Here is a 24638-nt window from a genome sequence, read left to right as displayed (position 1 = left end):
CGAGCCGCGATGACGACGCAGCAGCAACCGCGGACTCGTGGCGGTAATAATTATACCAATAATAATCGTACCGATAATAATAGCAAGAATAACGATAATAATAATTTTGCGAACGGGAAGTACGACGGTAATGATAATAATAATGATGATGATAAACGCGTGATTATTATTATTTATTTCGCGAAAATTAAAACCGGCCGTGTACTTTCACAGCGGAACCGGGTCAAGGCTGATGCGGTGTTTTTCGCCGTTGGTGGGTGACGCGGACGGCTACCGCACGCAGCCGTTACATCGACGCGGGGGACGAAACACTGAACGCGCGGGACGACGTCAACAATAACAACGGCGGTGGCGGCGTCGGCGGCGGGCGTCAGCTGCTGCATCGCGTCGGCCCTCGTCGGGACCGTTCCGACCGGGCCCGAGACCGCGGCGGCCGATCGCACGCGCCGCGATCTACGTTCCTCCGCGTACGACGGCTGACTAGCAGTAGTGCCGCGAACGGCGAGCGTGCATACGCTTTTAGTTCGCTTCATCAGGTAGTGCACGTTTCTGTCGACGATATCACTCTCCCCTAGCCGGTACACTCTTGCATCCGAAGCGCACATCGATCTCTCGTCCGATCTCGTTCTTTATCTGCAGCGCAGAACGAAGTCCGTTCGAACGCCAGTCGAAATGGCCGATTACGGCGACGCCGAGGATGAGGTGAGCATTTCGGTTGAACAAGACGATTGTTCGGGGGGGTTTTTTCCCCCTTTCATTTGTTACCCGCTCACGCGGCCGGTCTTGGATGTTATTGTCGACATTAGTTTTAAGAAATAACCTTTCGTCCCGTCTCTCCCTTCCGAACGATCGCTTTATAATGTTATCAAAAACGATATTCACCGACATAATTACCAATCGTCCAAATCGATACCGCAATATTATATCGTGTCTGTTATTATGTTACAGTTTGAAGACGCGCTAGAAGTGATTCCTGCGTGAGTATAACACAACGAGTACACAGCTTATTATTAATATTATTATTACTGTCAGTGTTATCATTATTGTTATTATAACCAACGCGTAATGCAACAGCTTTATAAAATATTTATTCTTTCCAACCTAGTTGTTTCATGTTTAGTCATCGTTGTTTGTATTATCATCAGTGCACTACAACGTATTACTGCTACCAGTTATCTCGCTGAACCATAACATCTCTCCGACGAACATTGAGAGCCTAAATCGTTAAAAATTAAAATATAATTATCATAATTTGCTACAATTTGAATGGTATAATATTTTATCTGTTACGTTTTAAAAAGTTTAACAAATTAACTCTTATGTGTGTTATGAATGTCGATGTACATTTTCTAACATAAATAATAACCCTTTTGACGTTAGTGAACAAGTACCTACACCTACTTTATTCTTAGATTAAATCAATTTTTAAAAATAAAATGTATATTATTATATACAAACTTCAAAGCGTAATAGATTTCAATATTATCGAATCTTATAAATAATATACAATTATTTTATTACTATATATAACCCTAACGTATTAAATTCCTTGATTATAAATGTATATCTAAACAATATTAACATTTTATATTTTAATAATAATGTTGATTAATTTTCTTTAATCGACATTGATCAATATTGTTTTCATTACGTGCATTTACGAGCATAAGGCTGAAGATTCGTGGAAGGTCTTAGGAGCAAATACTGTAACTTAATCAGTTACTTTTATGTTATTGGTGGTTAATGAAAATCGTTTAATAAGTGTAATGTTCAGAAGTTTTTTAAGGTTATAACAAACTTTTATATAATAAAACAACAAGGAACTAGTTCTATAGCACTACTAAGTTGTATTCGGTAGAATTCAATTATTTAATCTTCATGATTTAAAATGTTTACTATATCCCGATACCATAATAATGTATATTGGATTATAGAGTCCGATACTTTACTTGATGTAAATAAATAATTATCATGAATAATCATGTATTACAACAATAATGGTCATATAATTAAATAATGAATAATAAGACCTTGGAAATAGTGTAATATACAGGCTACTATGTATGACAAACGAAAATTGTTAAATAATGAATTATGAAGTGTCCATAAAGTTTGATATTAATTTAGTTAAAACACTATTTATACATATTATACGGAAAAAAATGCTGTATAGACCGTTTCTCATTACTTAAATTGAGAATTGATCTTTAAAGAACCAAAGTAAGTTATAAGTATTATAACAGACGTACAGAAGAGTTATATTTATTTACTTAGATTTTAATTAAGCTGAAGTTGAAATTTATAAAGCAATTAAATATTTTAATACAATGAATTTCGTTTAATGTTATCACATTAGTTTAAGCTACTTTGATTCTAATCAGTAGTTGATTCCATAAAATATTTTGTTTAATGATTTATTTTTATTGATCCTTTATTTGTATTAGTTAATCGTTGGACAAAAATCGTCCACACCCAATTGCAAAAGTAAATTTAAAGTTTTCACTTCTAAAATATAATTATTGACCGGAACATTTAAATTGTGAGTTAGTTGAAACCATCGTAACAAAAAATTCTTCTACATCGACGTGTTGTCCATTTCGTTTCCATTTTTGGGGAAGAAGGAAATGTTGTTCTCTGTATTCAACAGTTAGTATACGATTTTTTAAAAATAATTTTAATGTAGACTGGAGAATTTTCAGTGTTAATGTAGATTTTTTTGAGAACATTTTTTTAACTTCTTAAAAAAATCTACATTAACGTATATTAACGAATAAGTAAATCTTTTATTTTTTTATCGATAAATTTTACTGTTTACCTGACATTTAAGGTCAATTTTTGAACACTAAGAACTATCGAAAACTACAACTAACTAAAGGACGCAACGCGTTGTATAGTGATAACTAGGGCCAGGATTTAAATGCACTTAAAATCATACAAATATGCTCTAAAAAATAACCAAAAATTTCCTTAAAAAATGCATTTTATCATAAAAAAGAATTTAAAACTGCAAAAATGACCTTAAAAATGACAATTTTTTTTATTTTGAGCATTATTTAACACACTATTTAATACATTAAAATAACATTCACACGTAATACGAGCAACGTCTGCGAGGTAATACGAACTATAGCTGATTTGTTATTTGTTAGTTGATTTGTTATTTGACTGAATACTGGTGACGTTCCATAATCAATAATAAATTAGGATAAGATAAAAACTGAATAGAAAACTAAAGATTGATAATAACCTACTTAAATATCAAGAAAATAATTTGTCTTTTGACTTTATTTTGAAAAAATTTGTTTAGTATATCAAACAAATATGCATTAATAAACCAACATAATGATCCAATAATACTAAAAATGCTCTAAAAATGAAAAAACGTCGAAATATGCAAAAAAAAAAAATTGTAGTTTTGAAATCCTCGTTACATGAAACGAATTATTTTCTTAAAGAGCATTGTATATAATCAATCAAAAAAATATGCATTTTGCATTGAAATCCGGGCCCTAGTAATAATTAATGTTGAATGACGTAACATATAACGATGTACTGATAAATTCTTAAATACAATTGATTTTATTACTATATCAGTTATCAAGTATGAAATTCGATATGAATTTTCATTAAATAAATGATTCAATATCTAGTTAATAATAATTGGAATGGAAGATCAATTTATCTTCAGCTATATGAGATTTAGTTCAAGTTTTAAACGTTAATTCTATAAGCCATTCATTGACCATTTAAATAAGCGGAACTCACTGTATTTAAATGTAATGTACATACATAGATTTTAATAATTGTCACTTTTTATTTATTTTTTTAATATAGTTTCAAAGTATTAAACCAACTGTAAACATATACCTATAGCTAATATAATTATATAAATTACTTTAATGATGTAAGATATACAATTTAATTTGTTTTATATTTAAATTTTAAATATATATTTATATACTGAAAATATTTTTTAATTTTTAAACGTTTTTATCATTTAGTACAAGCATATTATATGACCCACTCAGATTTTCAGGTCTATAATATCTAAAACTTTATATATATATATATTTTTTTGAGCTTCACTAGCGTACATCAAACACGATGTATATATTTATTCATATTAAAATAAAATAAAGAAATACATTCAATTAAACTTAATGTTTTTAATATATTTTTTAAAAAATAATTATGTGATTTTATCTTATTTATGATAGTCGTTATCAATGACGTACATTCAAATTATTAAAATCATTTAATATTTTTCTAAAAAATAAATGATTTTATAATATTATAAAAAGAATAAATTAATTCTTGTATTATTCTATTATTATTATACGACTTAATTATTATAGACGATTTCTTAGAAAACGCACGGAACATAACCAGACTCCTAAATAGTGAAACAAAACAAATATGTTTTCAAATTAATAACAATAAAACCAAAATAATGGAACTACTCCAAAATGAGGAAATTCCCGGGAACCCAGAATAGTTAATGTGCAAAAAAGTAAAAGACTTTAAATATTTAGGAGCAACTCTCTAAGTACAAAAAAATAAAATTAATTTAAATGAAATATAGTTTTAACATATATTTGATGTTTGATGAAACAGAATTTTAACTTAATTGACGTTTATTATTTGTTATATTTATATAAATATAACATTATTAGCAAGTCAATTTTCGCGGAAATTTTCAGTTCATATTATATAAAATGTACGTAATTTATACAATAATTTTTAACGTTTTAAGTAAACTTCAAACGTTTATAAAACATAAATATTACAACTTTTTGCACAGTGGGGTATAAGTAAGGCAGAAAGAACGTCTTTCGTCAAAAATCTTCAGATCTAACACCCTTTCAAGGCTTAAATAAGGCTACACGTTGCAATAATAAGACCAACTTTAAGGTATTGTTGTGAAGCATGGTAAAGGACCAAATAAACTGAAAAAAAATTGAAAACTTTTGAAAATAAGATTTTATGAAGAATATGTGGCTCTATATACGATACAGCAACGGATATCTGGAGAAGAAGATGTAATAAGGATCTGTACGATATGGTTGGTGTAGCATCAGTGAATAGCTGGATCAATGAACAAAGAATAGTCTATAAAGAGTACATTATGAGAAGAGAGGAGAATAATATAGTCAAATCAATAATGGAATGGAAACCACTTGGAAAGAGAACTCGGGGGAGACCTAGGAAAAGGTGGATCGATTCAGTCGAAAAAGATCTAAAATAAATGGGTATTGACACGTGGAGAGAATTTGTGAATGACAGGTGAATGATAGGTGGTGCAATGTAGTTTTATCGGCTAAAACTCTTAAAGAGTTATAAAAACCACAATAGAAGATAATTATTATAAAAACAAATGAAGAGTTATTTACAACCACATGATATAAATATATATATATAATATTCTCTTTCTATGTTTGAATTTTTTCATGAACAATTTTTATGTATTTGTAGCACGTCTTTCATGACTTTTGTAACTTTTTTTTTTCTTCTAGGAGAGGAAGTCCCTGATCCCCCACCCGAAAACACACCACAGGTCGTAATTAAAAAAATGTAATTTTTATAATACCTAGATTTGAAAATGAAATAACTAAATAAAAACTTGACGTGTATATAGGAATAATAAATTGTATTTTAATAAAATAAATATACCAATAATTATGATAAGCATCAAATTTAAATACTTACTTTTATTATATCATATTTTATTGTCACGTAAGTACCCTAATTTGATAACTTTGGAATTATTTCTTTATAATACTACTCCTACTCGTTCACAAACATAAGTTGTTTAATTGTTCTACATATTTTGTTAATTTTGTAACATTTCTCCAAATGTAATATTCATTTTGTTGGTTCCATAGACCTTAGTTCCACTTTTTTTCTGCCAGATAATTAACCTTTTTTAAAGTTTAAATGAAACAAAATTTGCAGACCATATAACCTATGTGCTCGTGTAAATAACAAAATAAATATAACAATAACCCACATAAACCAATAAATAGATAAAAGACACAATAAAAAAATGTTATTTCATAAATTGTGTATTAAACAATTCGTAAAATATAAATTAGAATTAATTAAATAGTAAAATGTAGATATTAAATGTCAACAACTTTATTACAGTGACAACCCTGAGCTAGTTGTTTTCCTCGAGCTCTTTTGGGCGTTGAGTATACGAGTATAATCAGACCCGTCGCTTGGGCACAAGCAAGTCATGCGTTGCTTTAGAGCAGCATACAATTTTAAAGAAATTTATGTGGCAAAGTAAAAATATATATATATATATACAAAGACGACAATAATTACTGTTATGTGTCTTTAGTTCATTGTATTTGTTCTACTACCTCGTTGTAACTGCGAATAATTATAGGGTATTATAATTCTGATTTTTAATGCCTTTGACAAAGTGTTGCGGTACTATTTTCGCTATAGAGCGGAAAATATCTAACGACGATCCTGTATATAATAGTATATATTTTTTTATACGTAACTCCGTGTTTTATGATAAATTAAATTTTAATTCATATTAAATTTAAATAATAATTAGGTAAAATTATATACAAAAAATGTTTATATTCTATTGAAAAAATAACACTGGGAGTTTAAAAATTAAAAAAGGTAAATACATATTCTTTTTTATATATTATAATATATTATTATACTTTTTTATTTCACAAATTTAATTTTGATGAAAAACATGATTTCTAATATTTTAAATCATAAAATTACATATTATGTGTGGTGTTACACAATTTATTAATAACTGTGTACTTCATAAGAATGCCTACAGAGGACCAATTTTTGAGCGAATAATCTCTTTAAAATATATGTAATAAAACTACCTATTAATTTATTTTATCATACCGGAATTCAGTTATATTAAATTCTTATTTATTAAATATGAGTAGGTATAAAGTACTTTACTGTACTATTCGAAAATTCTCTGTTTTATGTAGAAAAATTGTTTATAGCCGTAGAATTTTTCATGGGTCAGATTTTAAGCAAAGGTCTGATATTAAGATGATTAGTAAGTTAATACATTCTAATCATCACGTTAATATTATTAATTTAAACTTAATTCATTTAAAATCACAATAATACTCTAATATTAAAGCAAACATCACTATATTTAAACTATTGAACATAAATTTGCTATGTTGTACTTGTCAAATATAAACTATACAAGTGTATGTGGTCTCATAGTATGTAAAAGTATAGTATACTATGTAAAAATATGCACATTCAAATTTTAGATTTGAAATCATGGCATCGGTAAATTATTTTATCTCGTATAGTGCTATATATTATTATATATTATATTTTACAATAAATAACAAAAGTATTGATATGCTAAAAGTCCTTGAAACCCTGCTGATCTAAAGTCGTGACTTTTTTATTTCTATCGTATATAATTTATTTAATTTATGAAATAACTATGAAATATAAATAAGTACTCAACTAGCAGTAATAAAATTAAATTGTATTAATTTAACAATTTATTATTTTAGGTAATGACACTGATACTAACACTGCATTGTTAAATGTTAAAACACTATAATTTTTAACAATTGAATACATATTTATCAGTTATGAATCATTTTTACTGTTTATTGTAACTAACTTTTTTTTATGAGCTACAATGATAAATAATAATTTGAGTTCGATTAATATAACTGATTAATTTATATTTGGTCTAAATTTATTATAAAAAATTGTATTATTATTATTTTTATAGTATTATATTACTAGTGGCTATAATTTTATTGAGGCTATGACATGCTCTCATACAAATCACAGGTTTGTTATAATAGTTTTGTATTCATATTATAAATTCATGTACTTAAAATTGTACTGCTTAAAATGTGTCAAGTAATTAACAATTTTTAGTTATTCAAAAATGATATATACTCATATTAAAGATACTAGATACTATTATTTTAATACATGGCTAAATGAAGTAACCATAACAATTATCAATATTTTAGTACAAAGTTATTGGTATTTTTTGTAAAAAAAAAAATATATAAAATAATATTACTGACAAAAATGTCCAAAATTGTAAAAAGCAATTTCGGCGCACCCCTAAAAATGACACCCTAAGCGACCTCCTGAGTCGCCTTACTCTCACCCCGTTCCTGATTGTATTTATTGTTTACATTATTATGTTGGTTATAAAAAAAAAACATGTTCATCCTATAATATTTAAATAATTCATATTTGTTTTATTTATGTAATTATTGTTTAAATTCTTACAGGCATTGCAAAATGGACTTGAACACAGCTTTAGCAGATTCAAAAATTGCTATACATTTGTTTTTTAATAATAAATTTGACGAAGCTCAACTTATACTTGAACCATGGTACGTGTAGTTTTTTTTATAATTATTTCAGGGTATATTTACTAAAAAATTAAGTGAATGTTTTAAAGAATCGCTCATAATTTATGATAAGTAAGAAAATATTAAAATATTTTCATATATATGTACACAGATAAGGATTATTTCAAAATCAAACTCTGGAGGGCCAGATCAATTTTTAATTATTAAAAAATTACAAAATATAATATACATTACTTTATATTATTGTATACATATAGTTTCCATTCAATTATATTTACTTGTAATGCCATGTTATGTATGGTTTATTTTTCTGAAATCTCCATTGAAGAACTTTAATAGGGACCTTAGCTATTGATTTACCCCATCGTGTGGCCTTTATTGCTCAATAAATAGTCACTTGGTACCTAGTTTAAGCTCCAGGGGAGTGATGTTAAATGTCATTACTAAAGATTTAACTTCACTGAATGATTAATTCGATACATTTATCACACTCAATTTTCCAACGTTTGATAAATATTACAACTTCAGCTGAAACGTTGAACCTCATGGAAATTTTTGAGTTGTTTTGATACCTATGACTATAGAACATTGTGATAGTCCAAATCTTCAGTAACGGTCATGTGTTGAGTGTTATGGAAAAAATATTCATACTTTGTTGATGCCAAATACCCTACATTCCGTTATTTATCATTGTGCCGTTAACTACTCACAATCAACGATGAGTTTTAGCCACATCGATCCTTTAAGATTTTTAAAGCCTAGTTACACTCCAAACTTCTCACAAATGGGAGATGTTATCGTTTTCTTTGTGTTATCGTGACTAATAAATATGTGCGATTATAAATAGCTCAAACTCGACACCTCATTATACATTAATACACTAATATTGTGACATATTGACTCACGTCTAAATATACATAAAATTACAAATGTGTACATACTAATGTTGTACATTGTATTTAACCTACGCGCAAACGTTTCACTGAAGTAACGCCTTTTTTTTTTTAAATATCATAATACGTTTTCAAGTTCTAACTTGAAAAATGTGTGCAACAAAAATTATGTATTATTGACAAGTTATTTTATATTTTAGTTGTCTACGTATGTAGTATAAGTGCATTTTAATTTGCATTACCTTGAGATATTTTTCAGATAAATATTTTTTCGTCTCTATAATACGATTAGTAGCTTAGTTTATTTTATGATAATAAATATAAGACATTTTTACTTTTGATTTAGACTTTTTAGTTTATTAATTAGTTTTGATTTTTTATAATTTAAGGACTAAATATTAATTTGACATTCACTCTTTTCTTGATATTTTATAATATTATTTCACCTTCAGAGTATTTTTTTATCTAACTGTAATGCCTGTAATGTTAATATTTACGTACTGTATGTGTGCAACACATACATATAATAATCGTAAACCAGAAAATTTCGTAACTGACGTAACTTGAAAATAAATTCAAGTTCACATACTATGTATGGTATTATACTTGCGTTATTATTTACTTTTAGTATTCTATAATATATTCAAAAGCTTTAATGTTTTTATCCCAGAAAAAGAACCATGTAAGGTATTTTTAATTCTTTAGTTGATGACATTTAATCCGTTCTTTTTAAATAGACATTTTATCATTAGTACCATATAAATATAGCTTGTATAGAAATGTACCATACATGACTTGATGCTGATTTCCATATTAAGTCTTTTTTAATATTTTGTATGCACACGTTAAACTTTTCGGAGTGTTGATATTTCATATCAAATTTGGCTAAATCAGTTTTAAAATAGTTAAAAAAAACCATATTACTCAGAAATTGAATGTTACATTATTATAAATAATTTTTGATTTATAATTATAATGTGTAGTAGTTCTATAGTATTTGCTTTTTACGTTTAACAGATTGAAATAGTATTTTAAAGTTTTTTTCCGGATTATTTGTTGTTGTGTTTAAAAAAAAGTCTATTTTAAATAAAACAACTGCATATATTTTGAAATTCAGCCCAGTACAAAGTATAAAAAATTTCAATTTATACTTAAAAATTCAATTAGTTTCTATATCTATAATCTGATAGTGAATTAAATTAACTGGTTAACGAAAAATATTTACTAATACCCTGATTATGAGTTTGTATACAAATATTCCGGAGTACTTAATATTTAAAAAAGAGATACATTGGTTATACTATATGTAGTATCTGGAACACTTTACTTAGTCACTTGCTTTGCTACTATAGTTTATTTTACAAAAAGTACAGTAAAATTATTTTTATTGGTAATAGTTTTATATTAACAAGATTGTTGTCAATCTAAAACCGAATAACATTAATTTTTTTCATTTATAATTATAGAATTCAATTTTACCTTGGTTGTTTGAAGCCTTGGCTTACGTTTATACATTTTATAAATTAATTTATAATATTTGATATAAAAAATAAGTTTTTAAAGTATGAGAGTTCAACACCATAAAAGTATTAGTGATCAAATATGTCTTAATAATAAAACAATATAATTTTGGAAGTAACGAAATTAAAATTAGTTCATGACGGTGTAAGTACTCAACTATACTTATAAGGACTTAAAACTTTTTTTAAGTTAACAATGTTTTTGGGATGTCAGAGTTCGAGACGACAATACGACCGTTTACAATATTCATATTCAATTATGTAGCATAAATTATTATCGATGTTATTGTTAAAAATAAATCCAGTTTATTTGTATATATGAGTAATATTAATGTTTGATTAAAAAAACGTAGTGAATCGGATATAATCACATGTTGGTATGCGTAAAAAATATTATGTTATACTTATATTACGAACCTGTTTAATGAAAATTGTATTAGGTGATTACTATATGAGTTAAACTACAGTTAAAATGTTTATGTAAATTGTTCAACTATTAATTAATGAATTTACAGGGTTGGAACGAGTATGTATCATACCATTGGGAGATCAATTTTTCAATTTTTGGAAGCCGTACTCACCTTCGAACAGGTTATTGTTCTCTTACAATTTTATTCATACACTATTAGGCTGTGTAACTTTAACGGTTATACTTAAATTGAAATAAAATATTTTTCAAGTATTATTCATGTATTAACTGTAGTATTTAACGCAATTTTTAATACTGCAGTGCTTTCGTGAATTATACTCGTATTTAAAAAATGTTGAATTTCAACGTAAGTGTGTAACGCAGTCTACATGTATTTTTCCAAGGACATGCACGTGAAAAGATTCGAGAACTTAAGTAGTCTTGATTCTGTATAGGTCTAGTTTGTGTCAAGGTTTCGTTTCATCGTCAATAACGTTATGCGTAATGCACCTATTTGTTTTAATTCATTATATTCTCGATGTAACAAAACGCAAAGTGATCACGAAATGCATGGGTATTTTATTGATAAAAATATATGTAGACATTTGGATGGATAATGAAATTATAATATTGAACTTATTCGTAAAAATGTCCGCGTAGTATTAGTTACATAATATTATAATCTAAAACTATGTTTTTTTGTTGTTATTACACGCGTTGCACAGACGAGCATACAGAGAGCCTCCGCATCATTGAAATCCAGTATCCGTTTGTGCAACTCTTACCGCAGAAAAACCACTCTAACACAGTCCATCGGAAACATAATGAAAAAACCCAACTACGATACGTATACTCCGGGTAACGCATGACCTGCCATAATATTATTTCTATCATTAATCAGTCACACCGACACCTAAGCTCAAATATAATATTGAATGGTATTGGTCCTATTTCTATCGTCCCCAGAAGAGTATATAGTGCTGATATATATTTTATGAATATTTACATGTATAATTATATTTTTGTTAGCTGTAACAATAGTGTTATATTATAATGTTTGACCGCTGTGCATTAATTAATGCCAGTATACTATAACTATTACAACACACCTAAATCAAATACAATCATCTCCCGATTGTAGCTTTTTTCCTTTTTCTTTTACTTTTGCCGGTATTTTTGTATTCATTTTTCCCTCTTACTTACTAGTCATTAAAACTAATTTTTTACCTATGGTTCGGATAACGTGTTCAGAGTATTATAATTTTATTTAAATGTTATGTATTTATATATATTTTATTTATTATAATTGTAGTTAGTTCACGTAGTTAAAATCTGTAACGTAGCTACTATTCTGTCTTTATGATGAAGAACAGATAATCTCGAAACGTGGGGTGTATTGCTTATCATTAATGTGTACAACCAAAAATAAACAATCAAGATAACGTTTAATTCGTTAATGTACTAATTAGACAACTTAATTCTTATTGGGCTAAAAAAATATTAGTATTAATAATAAAATAACGCAAATACGAGTATGTTGTGAGTGTACCATTAAGTCATACTAATATTATATGATAATACTATTACATTTTATAAAAATAAATATTAATTTTACTAGCATATAATTTCATTGGTTTGTTGGATGAGCGGGTAAAATTTCTGGAAAGTATTGCGTTATAGTGATTTAGAGTAATTTAGTTCTAACACTATCCCATACATTTGTATATTAATCAATATTGAAATGAATATTTTTTTTGTATTTTTACTTATGTGTAAGAGCGTATTGTAATCATTATGTTTCGTCATAGGTAGATTTGGGCATTAGCCGAATAAAAAATTATTGAATTAATTATTTAAATAAAAAAATGTACCGTTATTCATTATTATATGGGTTATTCTAGATTTTTCTATTCTTTATTTGGTTATTCATTGTTCAATTATTTGTTATTTTTCATAATCTTGTTTTTCTCAAATGATTCGTAGATTACTTAAAATTTCAACTTAATTGAAAATTGAAATCGGTGCGTTTCGTATTTATAATATACTAGCAGAATTACTAAGCTTCGTACGGAATAGTATTGGCCGGAACATAGTTTTTAATGGATTATTACTATTTAAAACCTATTAAAAAAACAAATAAAATGAAATTTTAAATAAATCGGCTATAGTGTTTCCGATTAGGCGATTTTTTTCATATTTACCATTTTTCGTTTTTTCTCCTTTTTATCTCTTTAGAGATAGAATTTTGGAAAATCCTTTCTTAATGCATATCCACAGTATTAGAGGAACTACGAAGTAGCGATGATGAGCGAGTAAGTGATATTTGGTTTTTATATACCTAGGGTGTTTTTGAAATCCTTGAGGCAATTAGTATACAGGTACCTACGTCCGAGTCGCCAGAATCAAAAAACGTGGTTTGACGTATCGATTTGTATGAAAATTCTGCGAAATAAAGGTTGGTAACATTTTTGTTGTTGTTAATTTATATATCTAATTAATTGCCCCGGTTTTCTAATAAAAAGGATAAAATAATAAAAAAAATTAGGGTTAACTACCTTATTTTTAAATAATATAAATTTATAAAATATTTAATAAAATTAACTTAAATTACATATTTGTGTTTAATATAATGTAACTTTTATCTGGTTTTTGATTATCACTGTAACATCATTATTTTGATTCGATAAGATAAAGATTTTATTTTGAACTTACTATTTATCAGGGTAACAGAGTTATTTTGTCAGTTTAATACTTATTGAAAAACATATGTTTTGATACTTTAATTTTAAACGATAACGTACACTAATACTAAATATAAAGATATGATTTTCATTTTGGATGAGTACTAACTCATCTAATTTATTAATTAACTATACCAATTTTTTGCGTTTAAAACTAATCTTTTTGCATACGATACATATTCGTTGGCTGCAAATTATAGTTCTAGTAAAGTAAAAAAAAAAAATATTAATTCAAAAGTAGACCGATTTCTTTTTATTGGTATACTTTTAAAAATTATAGTTATGTAATTAAATTTCAAATAATAATTTGATTTTAAATGAGACCAACTTAAACGTTGGAATCTGGCTTATAGTAATTTTATTTAATAAATTAAATAAATTGTATTCAATTATGTTTATTTTATAATGTAAAAAACAAATTGATTTATCAGATTTCTTAATTAACAACAAATACATTTCACCATCGTTTAGCTCGCAAAATTCTTGTACGAATCGATATGTCACACCATATATTTTGATTCTGGCGACTCGAGCGTTAAAAACGCGCAACAACTCCAAAATCGATGACCCATATCGGATAATATTATAAAGATAGATTAGATAAAATCCTAGTTTTGAAGATGGACATTTTTTTTAAAAAAAATCTGCATTTGGCCGTTTCAAAGAATAAGCATATACTAGTTTCTTCAATCATTTCAAAAACACCTTGTGTATATAAATTATCTGCTACCATAAAAGTCATAAATTATTTTATAATAAATAATAAGTTGATCTAATTGGTGTAGCACTCGTTATCGACATGTTGTTTACTTATACATTGGGATTTATTACATAGTAAATATAATTCACAATTTATTTTATTTATTTTTTCAGAATAATTCATATTTTTTAATCACAATTAAAATAATTTAAAATAAAATATTGTTTTTTATTTACGAAATAATCAGTTATTCATGCTTTTAGTTTTTATTCTTCATTTTGATTTGTTTTTGTCAAACTCTGGCCCACCCAACTGTTACCTTAAAGTCGTTCTGAATGACGTTTATTTAGTAGTAATTCATTATTATTATAAAGCTTCAAGTCGTAATGTTTAGTTTTCTTCTACGGAAATGACAATAACTCCATGTTTTCCTTAGACCATGCGTGTATACGAGTATATATGTATACATTTATACATGCATATATATACGCATTTACGTATATTAATATATCATTTTGTAGATATTGTTTGTTATTTAGTGAATCGCGTATGGCATTTTGGACCAGTACCATTAAACACTAGTTAATATCTTAGTATTATTTTTATTGTGATAATTATAATAATTGTTTTTATAACATTATTTAGATGAACTGCATGCGGAACTGTGTTTTGCCGAAGCGTTATTGCTTAGAGCACTGTTGACGTTTATCGAAGACGAGACGTTGGTTAGTTTCATTCGAGCAGGCATTAAGATACGTTCTTGCTACAATTCGTACAAGTACGTGTTCCACTCGTAACAATTACAATATCAATATGTGCGTGTATTCTATTTTATCACATCCTTATCTCATTTTTTTGTAATATTTATATATTATGCATTTAAGATGAAAGCACGACGCTGAAATTATGTGTCTGTATATATGCAGTGGTGTATTTTTCAATTTTTTGTGTGGGGGGGGGGGTTAAAATTGTTCTAAAAAATAATTGATTTTACAATATTGTAAAAAATATATATAATATAATAATAATGCAATATATTATCTATAAAAATCTATTTACAAGTAATTCATTTTTTTACAGTCATTACAACTAAACTTTGTAATCTTTTTATATACCTTTATAGTGAGACATTTGTCATTTCTTAACCTTTATTTATTTTTGAGGAGGATAGTTGAAACCCGTGAATCCTCTCCCCACAAATACGCCATTGTATATATGTATCTAAACCGTTCGCGTATGATGTTTTAGAGAATGTAATGTCATACTGAACTCTCGCACGTGGTCTGAAAGCGAAAAGTCTTACAAAGACCATTTTGAGAGTGGAGTGCGTCTGGGAATCGGGGCCTTCAACCTGGTACGTAATATTATTATACACTGCAATGTACTTTTGCAATAATAGTACTACCCCGACAGTATCATGACGCCACGATCTTTAGAGAGTCGCATACTTATATGATGGATTTGAAAATAAAATTATTTTATTTTTTCCATTGACAGATGATTTCTTTGCTGCCATCAAAAATAATCAAGCTACTAGAGTTCATCGGATTTTCCGGAAGCAAAGTAATGATTTACCGAAAAATGACATATGTTTTATGTGCTAATTGTTAAACAAAAATATAATCTTTCCTTACAGGAACAAGGTCTCAGCGAATTACAATCGTGTTATCAAGTAACACTCGGTTTACGTCATGTACTTTGTGTCCTAACTTTGTTAACCTACAATTTGGTCGTAATTTACGTATTCAGTCAGGAAGAGGGTGACTTGGAATTTTGTGACATCGCACTACGACAACAACTGGCGGTGAGATTTCTTTATTAGCTTAATCGTCATGTATAGTAACGTTATACCCAAATTTAGTTAACCAACAGTTTTCCGAATGACAATATTTTTTTTTAATCTTGGTTTTAAGTTGGTAGCTCCATTGGGAGCCCTCCTACATCGTGCTATTTTTCATGTTATGTAAACCTCCGCATCACTTATACTTGTGTTTAATTGTATAGTAGTATATTTTAAATTTTAATAAAAAAAAAAAAAATCTTGGTTTTAAATATGTATTTTGTTTGACATATTCAATGATAAATAATGGATATAAATGGAAAAATTTATTTGGGCACAGAAATTTCCTCGTATAATTAGACATAATGTACATACATTTTACATTTTATCATACATTTTTGTATACGGTATTTTAATGTTTATTTTAATTTATAAAATAAAACTTTATATTTTTCACAAATATATTACAAAAAATAATAATCATTAATAATAGGTATTCAATTTATTAACATTTAAAATGCATTGCACTAATCAAACGGATTACGATGTAACACACATAACATGACTAACTACGTATAACTGACACATAATTCTGTCTGGAATACTTTTGTTAATTCATATTCAGTAAAAGTGGATTTTTGACGTATATTTGAAGTACAAGATAATTTTTACGTCATACTTCAAATAAAGAAATTAAAATCAAAAGAAGGAAATATTGTAATTAAAATGATTTCAAAAATTATTTAAAATATTAATTATATCATGTTTTGTGTATCTCATTACTGAGTATTTAGATACCTGCTCAATTAAAATCGTCCGATAATATACTTTTATTATATAACTGTAGTATATCGTAAAAACCATTATGCATATTTCGCACTGATTATTCATCGTTATTGTTATGGTGTGCAGTTGTATCCAAACGGTGCTTGGTTCTTATACCTCAAAGGACGATTGGAATTCATGCGTGGTAACATCGAAGAAGCACATAAGTGGTATATAGCTTCGGTAGATTCACAAAATTCGTGGCCACAGTTTCATCATATATGCTACTGGGAATTGTGTTGGGCCAATTGGTATGTATAATTATGTATATTATATATTATAAATTCAGAGACGTGCGCACAATTTCAGCTCAGATCCAGCGAACTTTATCTCCTGTAATATTTACCCAATTCCGAAGAAATCAATATTTCAAATTCAATGTGATATTATATTCGTATTGTGAACAAAATATTGATTGAATGGAATCGATGTTTAAATTAATACAGTTGTTGAATTGAACATTCCATGAAAATCATTAAGCCGATTAATTCTTTGTTATACTACAATTCTCCGATATTATCCTTAAAACTTCACGGTAATACCTATTACTTATGATATGTATTTGAATTCCAATCCCTCTCTATCGTAAACGAGTTCAAAATTTGTATTCCACGAGAACTACCGTTCCAATGCTCGATGTGGTTGGGTGCATCAAACGCTCGCTCGCATAACTAGCTCGCGCTCGAGGTGTGCGTACTAGTTTAATGAAATGTATAAGAATAATGCAATAATGTTGCTTAAATGTCATGTACATATGTATATTGATACGAACCGGAGCGTAATTATAGTGTTAATCGTTTCGATTTGTGAGTTTCCGAGATTTCAATAATATATGTAACGAAGTGAGTGTGTAACGTATATTTATTGATACATATGTATATAATACACGTTTTAGTGTTGCTCTAAACTGGAAAACGGCTGAGGTGTACGCGACCAAGTTGTCGGAGCAGAGCAAATGGTCACGCACTACTTACAACTATCAGCGCGCGTGCATCATGCTCATGCGAGGATACAATTGTCTGTCCAGGGACGAGCTCAATACCGTCAACCAGTTAATGGCGTAAGATCAATGAACATATGCGCATTGTGTGCATAATATTATATAATATAACATATATTTCGGTTTTGAAAATTCCGTACACAAACACTGACTGTTATTTTCGTTTTATACTGCAGTGATGTGCCCAAGTACAAGCAGAGGATCGCCGGTAAATCGTTGCCCATGGAGAAGTTTGCCGTGAAGAAATCTCAAAGGTTTACCAATCAAAACAACCGGCTGTTTTTGCCTGCCATCGAACTTCTATACCTATGGAACTTATTCAATGTATTTGGCAAGCGCAAATCATTGTACGACAACCTGTACAGGCTCATTGACAAAAACACAAAAGACCTCGAGAGGAATCCTGGTACAGTTATTAATCGTGTATACACTTATTGTTCCTTAATGTGCAAAACCGCAACAATTGTAACATTGCTTTCAACCATGGCCATAATATATACATTGCATAATGTTCATAATATTTAGTGTTACTTTAAGCCCGTATACTTAATCTCCTATACGTATATTGTGTACAATACTGAAAACAAATGGTTGTTACATTTTGGTGTACCAATCTATACTATAATTCATAACACATTATATTAGTAATGGGTCGAACCCTGATTTTTTAAATCGAACCGAACTTTAAATTATATTTTCGAACTCGAACTGAACCGAACCTTTATATTTTCTACCAAACCGAACCGAACCGAACCAATTATGATTTTAAGTTGAACTTAAACTCGAACTCAATACTTTTTATCATGTACATTATACCTAGGTACCTACAAATTAAATCAACCATAATTATTAATTACCATTGTATTTTAAGTTTTCGAATTACCTATTCTACATTTTAACTTTTAAGTCTAAGTAATTGTATTATTTACAATACATTTAAATTTTAGATAATTTCTTATCATTATTATTTTTAAAAACCTGTATTGTGCTCTCTCGTGTTGACTTTTAGCTTATAAAATATTATTTGCGCATTGAGTATTGAGTGTAATATGACAATACAATCAGTACGTTTAATAATATATAAAAAAAATAGTAATAATAACTATAATTCACAAGTATAGAATAATTAGTAGAATTTACAATGTAAGACGTAAGTTGTAAAAATATTTTTATTATAGTCGGGAGCACGAAAAATTATCGCTGCTCGTCATGCGCCAAGCGGCTATTTTTCTAAAGTGGTTATCAAATCTATGCTCATTGTTCATGTTATCGCCACAAATATATAAAACAACTATATATACATATACCTATATCTGTGGTTATCGCTCATTATTCGTGTCCGTGAATACGATACGTAACGGCAACGTGACGGTACAAAGTTTAGAACCAATAGTTACAACAGTGGGTACAAATAACGGATCGCGGGTACCAACGCTCATTTTTCGTGCTCCCAACTATAACAGTGCAGTCGCGGTATCGGAATATTACCATGGATTTACGCAAAATAGATTTTAAGCTCTACAATAATTATGATAAAAACAAAAATAATTATATTATGAATGTAGATACACTCGCTCTATTGGCGATAAACAACTTATTAATATATTGGTCGGCGGAGGGTGGATGTGTAACAGGCGATTGGAAAAATAACATTATTATTATAATAATAGCATTATTGTTATAAATAATGCATAACGTGCCCGCTACAGATTATCACTTTCTATCGCCTATAGTCTAATTATTTCTAAATAATCATTATCAATTTTTATTTTTCAAAAATAACTTTTGAAGAATTGTACAAATATTTGGTTTTCGAACTATCGTAGCCAGTAAGTCTGGTTTGAAAAATATTTTCAAGTTCGATTTTCGAACAGTAAAAGATGATTGATAGTTCGCTTCGATTTTTTTCATGCCGAGTTCGAATTTCAAACCGAACCGAACATCAAGGGTTAGGTTCGGTTCGGTTCGAGCCATCACTACATTATATAAAATTTAATGTATTAGTATAATGCTATAATTATCAATTACTGATAAATGTTAAAAAGTCTAAGCCATAAATCATCAAATTATAAAAATATTAAATATAAAGGCGTCAAATTACTCCTTTAAAAAATGAATGATGCAATCAAAATGCATGTTATTTTTACAAGAGTTCTAATATTTTCCAATCTGTTTCAATTACGATTTACCGATTTTAAAAAAACAGACTAGTGAGAGGCTTTTTTTTATCATAAATAATGTTACATTAAATTATTGAACGGCTATTAACTATAAATTCCATACAATAATATTCTAGAATACACATATCTTGCGATAATTTATATATAGTTGTTATATTATATGTATTAAATAATATTTACATTTTTTTTTACCTAATTACCTATTTAACATTCGATTTTTTTAAACTATAAGCATTTGAGAAATCGTTATAATTGGCTGTATACAAACTGAAGAAAAAAAAAAAAACTAATTCTTAAGAACTATTGTCTCTATACACTGCTAGTACTTAACTGGTAATTAACTTATTTCTAGAGCTTCTTCGAAAAGTGCAATGTTGCGATATGTCGTTTCTGGTCATTGCGTGCGTAGTATCAAATTTATGCAACATAAAATCAATACAATTAGGCATAGTTTTATGTTAATTAATTGTGAATAGTGGCCGTCAAAGTCCAATACCCTCGCGTTAAGCAATATGGTTTAAACTATATACTATAAATTTGATACATTATTATTGGTGGAATATTTTCAGTGTGTTTGTAATATATTTCACTTTTTTTTAATATAACAAGATTTATGTACAATATTATATGTAATAATTTCAATTAATGAAAGATTTCGACATGAAAAGATTTTTTTATGGAGAGGATTACATAACGCCATTATTCTTTAGCTTGAATAATTAAATTATTTTTAAAGAAAATAAAGAAATTTTATTAAATTAGAATTAATTATAAAAAGTTATGTGGTATAATAACGATTTGGCTATAGTTATGACATTAATGAGTAAAAAATCTTATAGTAATACCTTATATTATTAGTTTAAAATTTAAGATAACCGTTGTTTAAAGTACAATTAATATTCACATTTTTTTTAAGAAACAATTGCATTTGATTTTATTTAAAACAAAATCTTAAATTTTAAAAACGGCTGTTTTCAGTGTACTTGGTGAACACTAAGCTGGCATATTTTGTTAAGTACCATAAATCAATCTATAATTGATAATGAAATTCATTGTGTACAATTCATCAACATTAGAAAACTAAATTTTGGTCCATCTAACATTTTCCGTAACGTATTCGTATGCATTTAAAATACATAATGGTAATACAAATCAGTAGTAATATATATTTTATGTCGACAACTTGTGTGTAGTGTTACTCAATATCAATGGCCTGTCGAATATTAAAGTGTTTTAGTTATTATTGCACTAATGGCAAAAAAGGATTGTGTGAGGAATATTACATCGGATATGTTTCTTACTGTTGCAGGACAATATGGCAGTGAATACGAATACGATAACAAAGCACTTGGGTTCCTTCTGAAAGGCGTTTGCTTGCGTATTATGAACAGTCCTCTGCACGCCGAAGAATGTCTCAAGTCTGTTGTGTCTATGGAAAAAAGAATCAAAGAGGATCGTTATCTGGTGCCATACGCTCATGTCGAGCTGGCGTTTTTGTATAAATCCAAAGGAAATCTAGAAAAGGCGGCGCATTACCTCGAAACAGCCAAGTATGAATTAATTAATATGATTACTTAATAGCAAATGTTTTCTATATCTAAAGCAATATTCGTGATCTGTTTTTATTTTTGATATTTTAATCTTACACTATTATACTTTATGATCATTATTACGCACCATGTGTCATGTACATAAATATACATTAATTATTTGTTCGCAATAAAATACTTAAAACGCGAGATAACCTCAATCATGTTAATATCAATAAACATTTTAACATACTACGATAACGATAAAATTCTTGCAATCATTAACAAATTTAAAGTTTCTTAACAGAATAAAATTATAAAATTTCTATATTGACTAAATGATCAGTTCAATAATTATCTCGTGTACATATTATATTTTGTATATAAAATTTACAAACGGTTTTTTCAGAAAAAATTACTCCGGTTATTCGTTAGAAACAAGACTACATTTTCAAATTCATTGGGCATGGACCACTTTAAACGAGTACAAAGCGAAAATTGCTAACAACAAAGATCTCTCACCCGAATCTAAATTGGACGACAACCAATGAAATCATTTAGTACATGTTAAAATTATTTATATTAATTATTATTATTATTACTAGGAATGTGAATGTTTGTTTTAGTTATACTACATTTTATGATTATATTTTGTAAATCGTCATTATACTCGTTGTTATTTAATACGTTTAGGGTTAGCGTATAAAACTTATATTAATTATATTTTTAAACATATATAATATATATGTATGTTGCAAACTTATTTTTTAACGCTTTTTCAAAAAGACGACGACCCCAGAACTATTTTACACAATACTTCGGGGCCGTCGCCATAATTGATTGTATAAAATTGGTACATAACAACAAAATAAAACATAATAAATCACAAATATGGGGGCCTATAACCAACCAGGTTTAGCTTTGGCCTACAGGTTATAACTTAACTAAGTTTTTCTTTATTCGCCTTTGCCCGTAGCTGCCGGTATGCTTTAAAATAACTGCTTCCCGGATAGTGATCAAATTTCCTCCTCTCATCTTATCATAGAACGCAGTTGGCCGCTCTCTTACACTCCTTGGCCATATGCCCGTCACCTCCACAATTAATGAAATTCTTGCTCCGTTCTTTGGCTTTTGCAAGCCGTCGCCTTATGAGCGTATGCATGGCATCGGTAATATCTGTCCCAAGGCATTTTCTTAAATCACACCCGACTAGAGACAAGTCCGACCAGTAATCGGTTACTGCGGACGATGTTACTTTCTATGTTTGCTGAGAAAGAGATCACTCTCCTGAGTGTGCCCCCGAATGAAAGGAACAACCTCATGACTGTGATCTCCTCCGCTAAGCACTCGTTCATGGCTCTTCGGATATCTTCCCTGACATTTTCCTGGCTGATACCTAATATTTTGATTGCCATTCTCGTAGTCGCTTCTTTTACGATCGTGTAAGGCTGCTGGTCTGAACACTGTTTCATCTGTCCTTTCTATGTGCACGGTAATGTTGGATGCTCAATAACTTTATATGTATAAAGACAACAGCGTCTCTGATGAATCTGCTGATCCTCTTATCGTTGTTGATCTTTTTCACTTCGTGGATTTTATCCACATGACCAAACAAATGGCGTAGGTTTTTAGATGAAATAGTGGTCTTCTCTTTTTCTTCAGCCACTTCAGTGAAGCTTAGATTCGGATGGAAATCCAAGCGCACTTCTGAAGTCAAAATGTCGTTTCTCGATGGTGCCTGGTGTTCTCCCCTTCACCAGCGAAAAGCTGATTGTCCTCGTTTTCCTATACTTCTTTTCTCTCTCTTTTTAGTCTTGAATATCTAATAATCCCGTTGACACTCAAGCCGAACCACGAATCAGTCTTGCAACCCTTAAGATCTATCAACTTGCTGTCGTCAGCATTTAAGTTGAAAATATAATCCACCCTCTTTTCTCATCTCTTACATCCCTGCTTACGCGTGTAGGTGTTGCAGTTTTTGTCATAGTGACTTTCTTCGATGAACTCCCGAAGGCACTGGTCCTCGGTGTTGTTCGTCTGTGGCTTTGATGCTCTTCATGACGCTTCGCTATTTTGTTTTCGCTCCAGTTGGGATTAGAGTGATAGGGGCCTGACCGGCCACCCCCGCACCATCGTGGTTGCCGACTGACGACTGGAGTGGACCCGCTACGTTGGAACCGAATTTTTTCTACGGAACTACCCACTCCTGCCGGCCTCTGAGGCTACGAAGCCCCTGAGGCGGTAACAATGTTTGACGTAGACTTGCTCATATTGTAGTTTTGAAAGTGATATCCTTCACTGCATTATAACCCTATTGCTAGGTGGTTTTTTACTAGGGTTTTCCTTCCTCTAGGATGGCTGCCAGCTATAAGCCCGTTCTACCTTTGAGATCTCTTAGTAATCCTCTTAGTCCGTGACCTTTCCGGTATGGGTGATCCTGCCGGTATATTTCATGGAGTCATAAGGGATGCAAGCTCCCCAATCACCGCATGATGGGTCTCGTTGGGGGAGATATTACAATAACTATAAGCCATAATATAGTAATGTGAGTTGACGACTAGCGTTGAAACACATTAGTTTTGAATTTCGACTGCTGATATTTGAGTTATTGACTTGGTATAACTATAAACTACGTTACAAATTACTTATTTTAATCCTAAAATATATAGAAGTCTAATGGCTTTTTTATTTTTATTATTAT

General features: G+C 29.0%; 1 protein-coding gene across 2 annotated transcripts; it reads left to right on the top strand.

The window, feature by feature from the left end:
• Positions 1–449: 449 nt before the first annotated feature.
• On the top strand, positions 450–22700 carry LOC112682527 (tetratricopeptide repeat protein 39B-like). Of its 2 annotated transcripts, XM_025553154.1 has the most exons (14): positions 450–702; positions 949–977; positions 8277–8381; positions 11289–11364; positions 11908–12040; positions 15269–15401; positions 15872–15977; positions 16121–16186; positions 16260–16427; positions 17316–17479; positions 18124–18288; positions 18405–18634; positions 21718–21958; positions 22347–22700. In XM_025553154.1, the coding sequence occupies exons 1-14, from the start codon at positions 673–675 to the stop codon at positions 22486–22488; spliced, it is 1788 nt and encodes a 595-aa protein (XP_025408939.1). In that variant the 5' UTR covers positions 450–672; the 3' UTR covers positions 22489–22700. The 2 variants fall into 2 exon arrangements, with proteins under 2 accessions (XP_025408939.1, XP_025408940.1); XM_025553155.1 differs by lacking the exons at positions 450–702; positions 949–977; positions 8277–8381; positions 11289–11364; positions 11908–12040 and adding an exon at positions 13366–13637.
• The last annotated feature ends 1938 nt before the right edge of the window (positions 22701–24638 follow it).

This window comes from Sipha flava, unplaced genomic scaffold (assembly GCF_003268045.1).
Source record: "Sipha flava isolate LNK unplaced genomic scaffold, YSA_version1 205_pilon_pilon, whole genome shotgun sequence".
Lineage (NCBI taxonomy): Eukaryota > Metazoa > Arthropoda > Insecta > Hemiptera > Aphididae > Sipha > Sipha flava.
The sequence above is the reverse complement of the archived record's forward strand: the minus strand, read 5'-3'. Positions and strand labels throughout refer to the sequence as shown.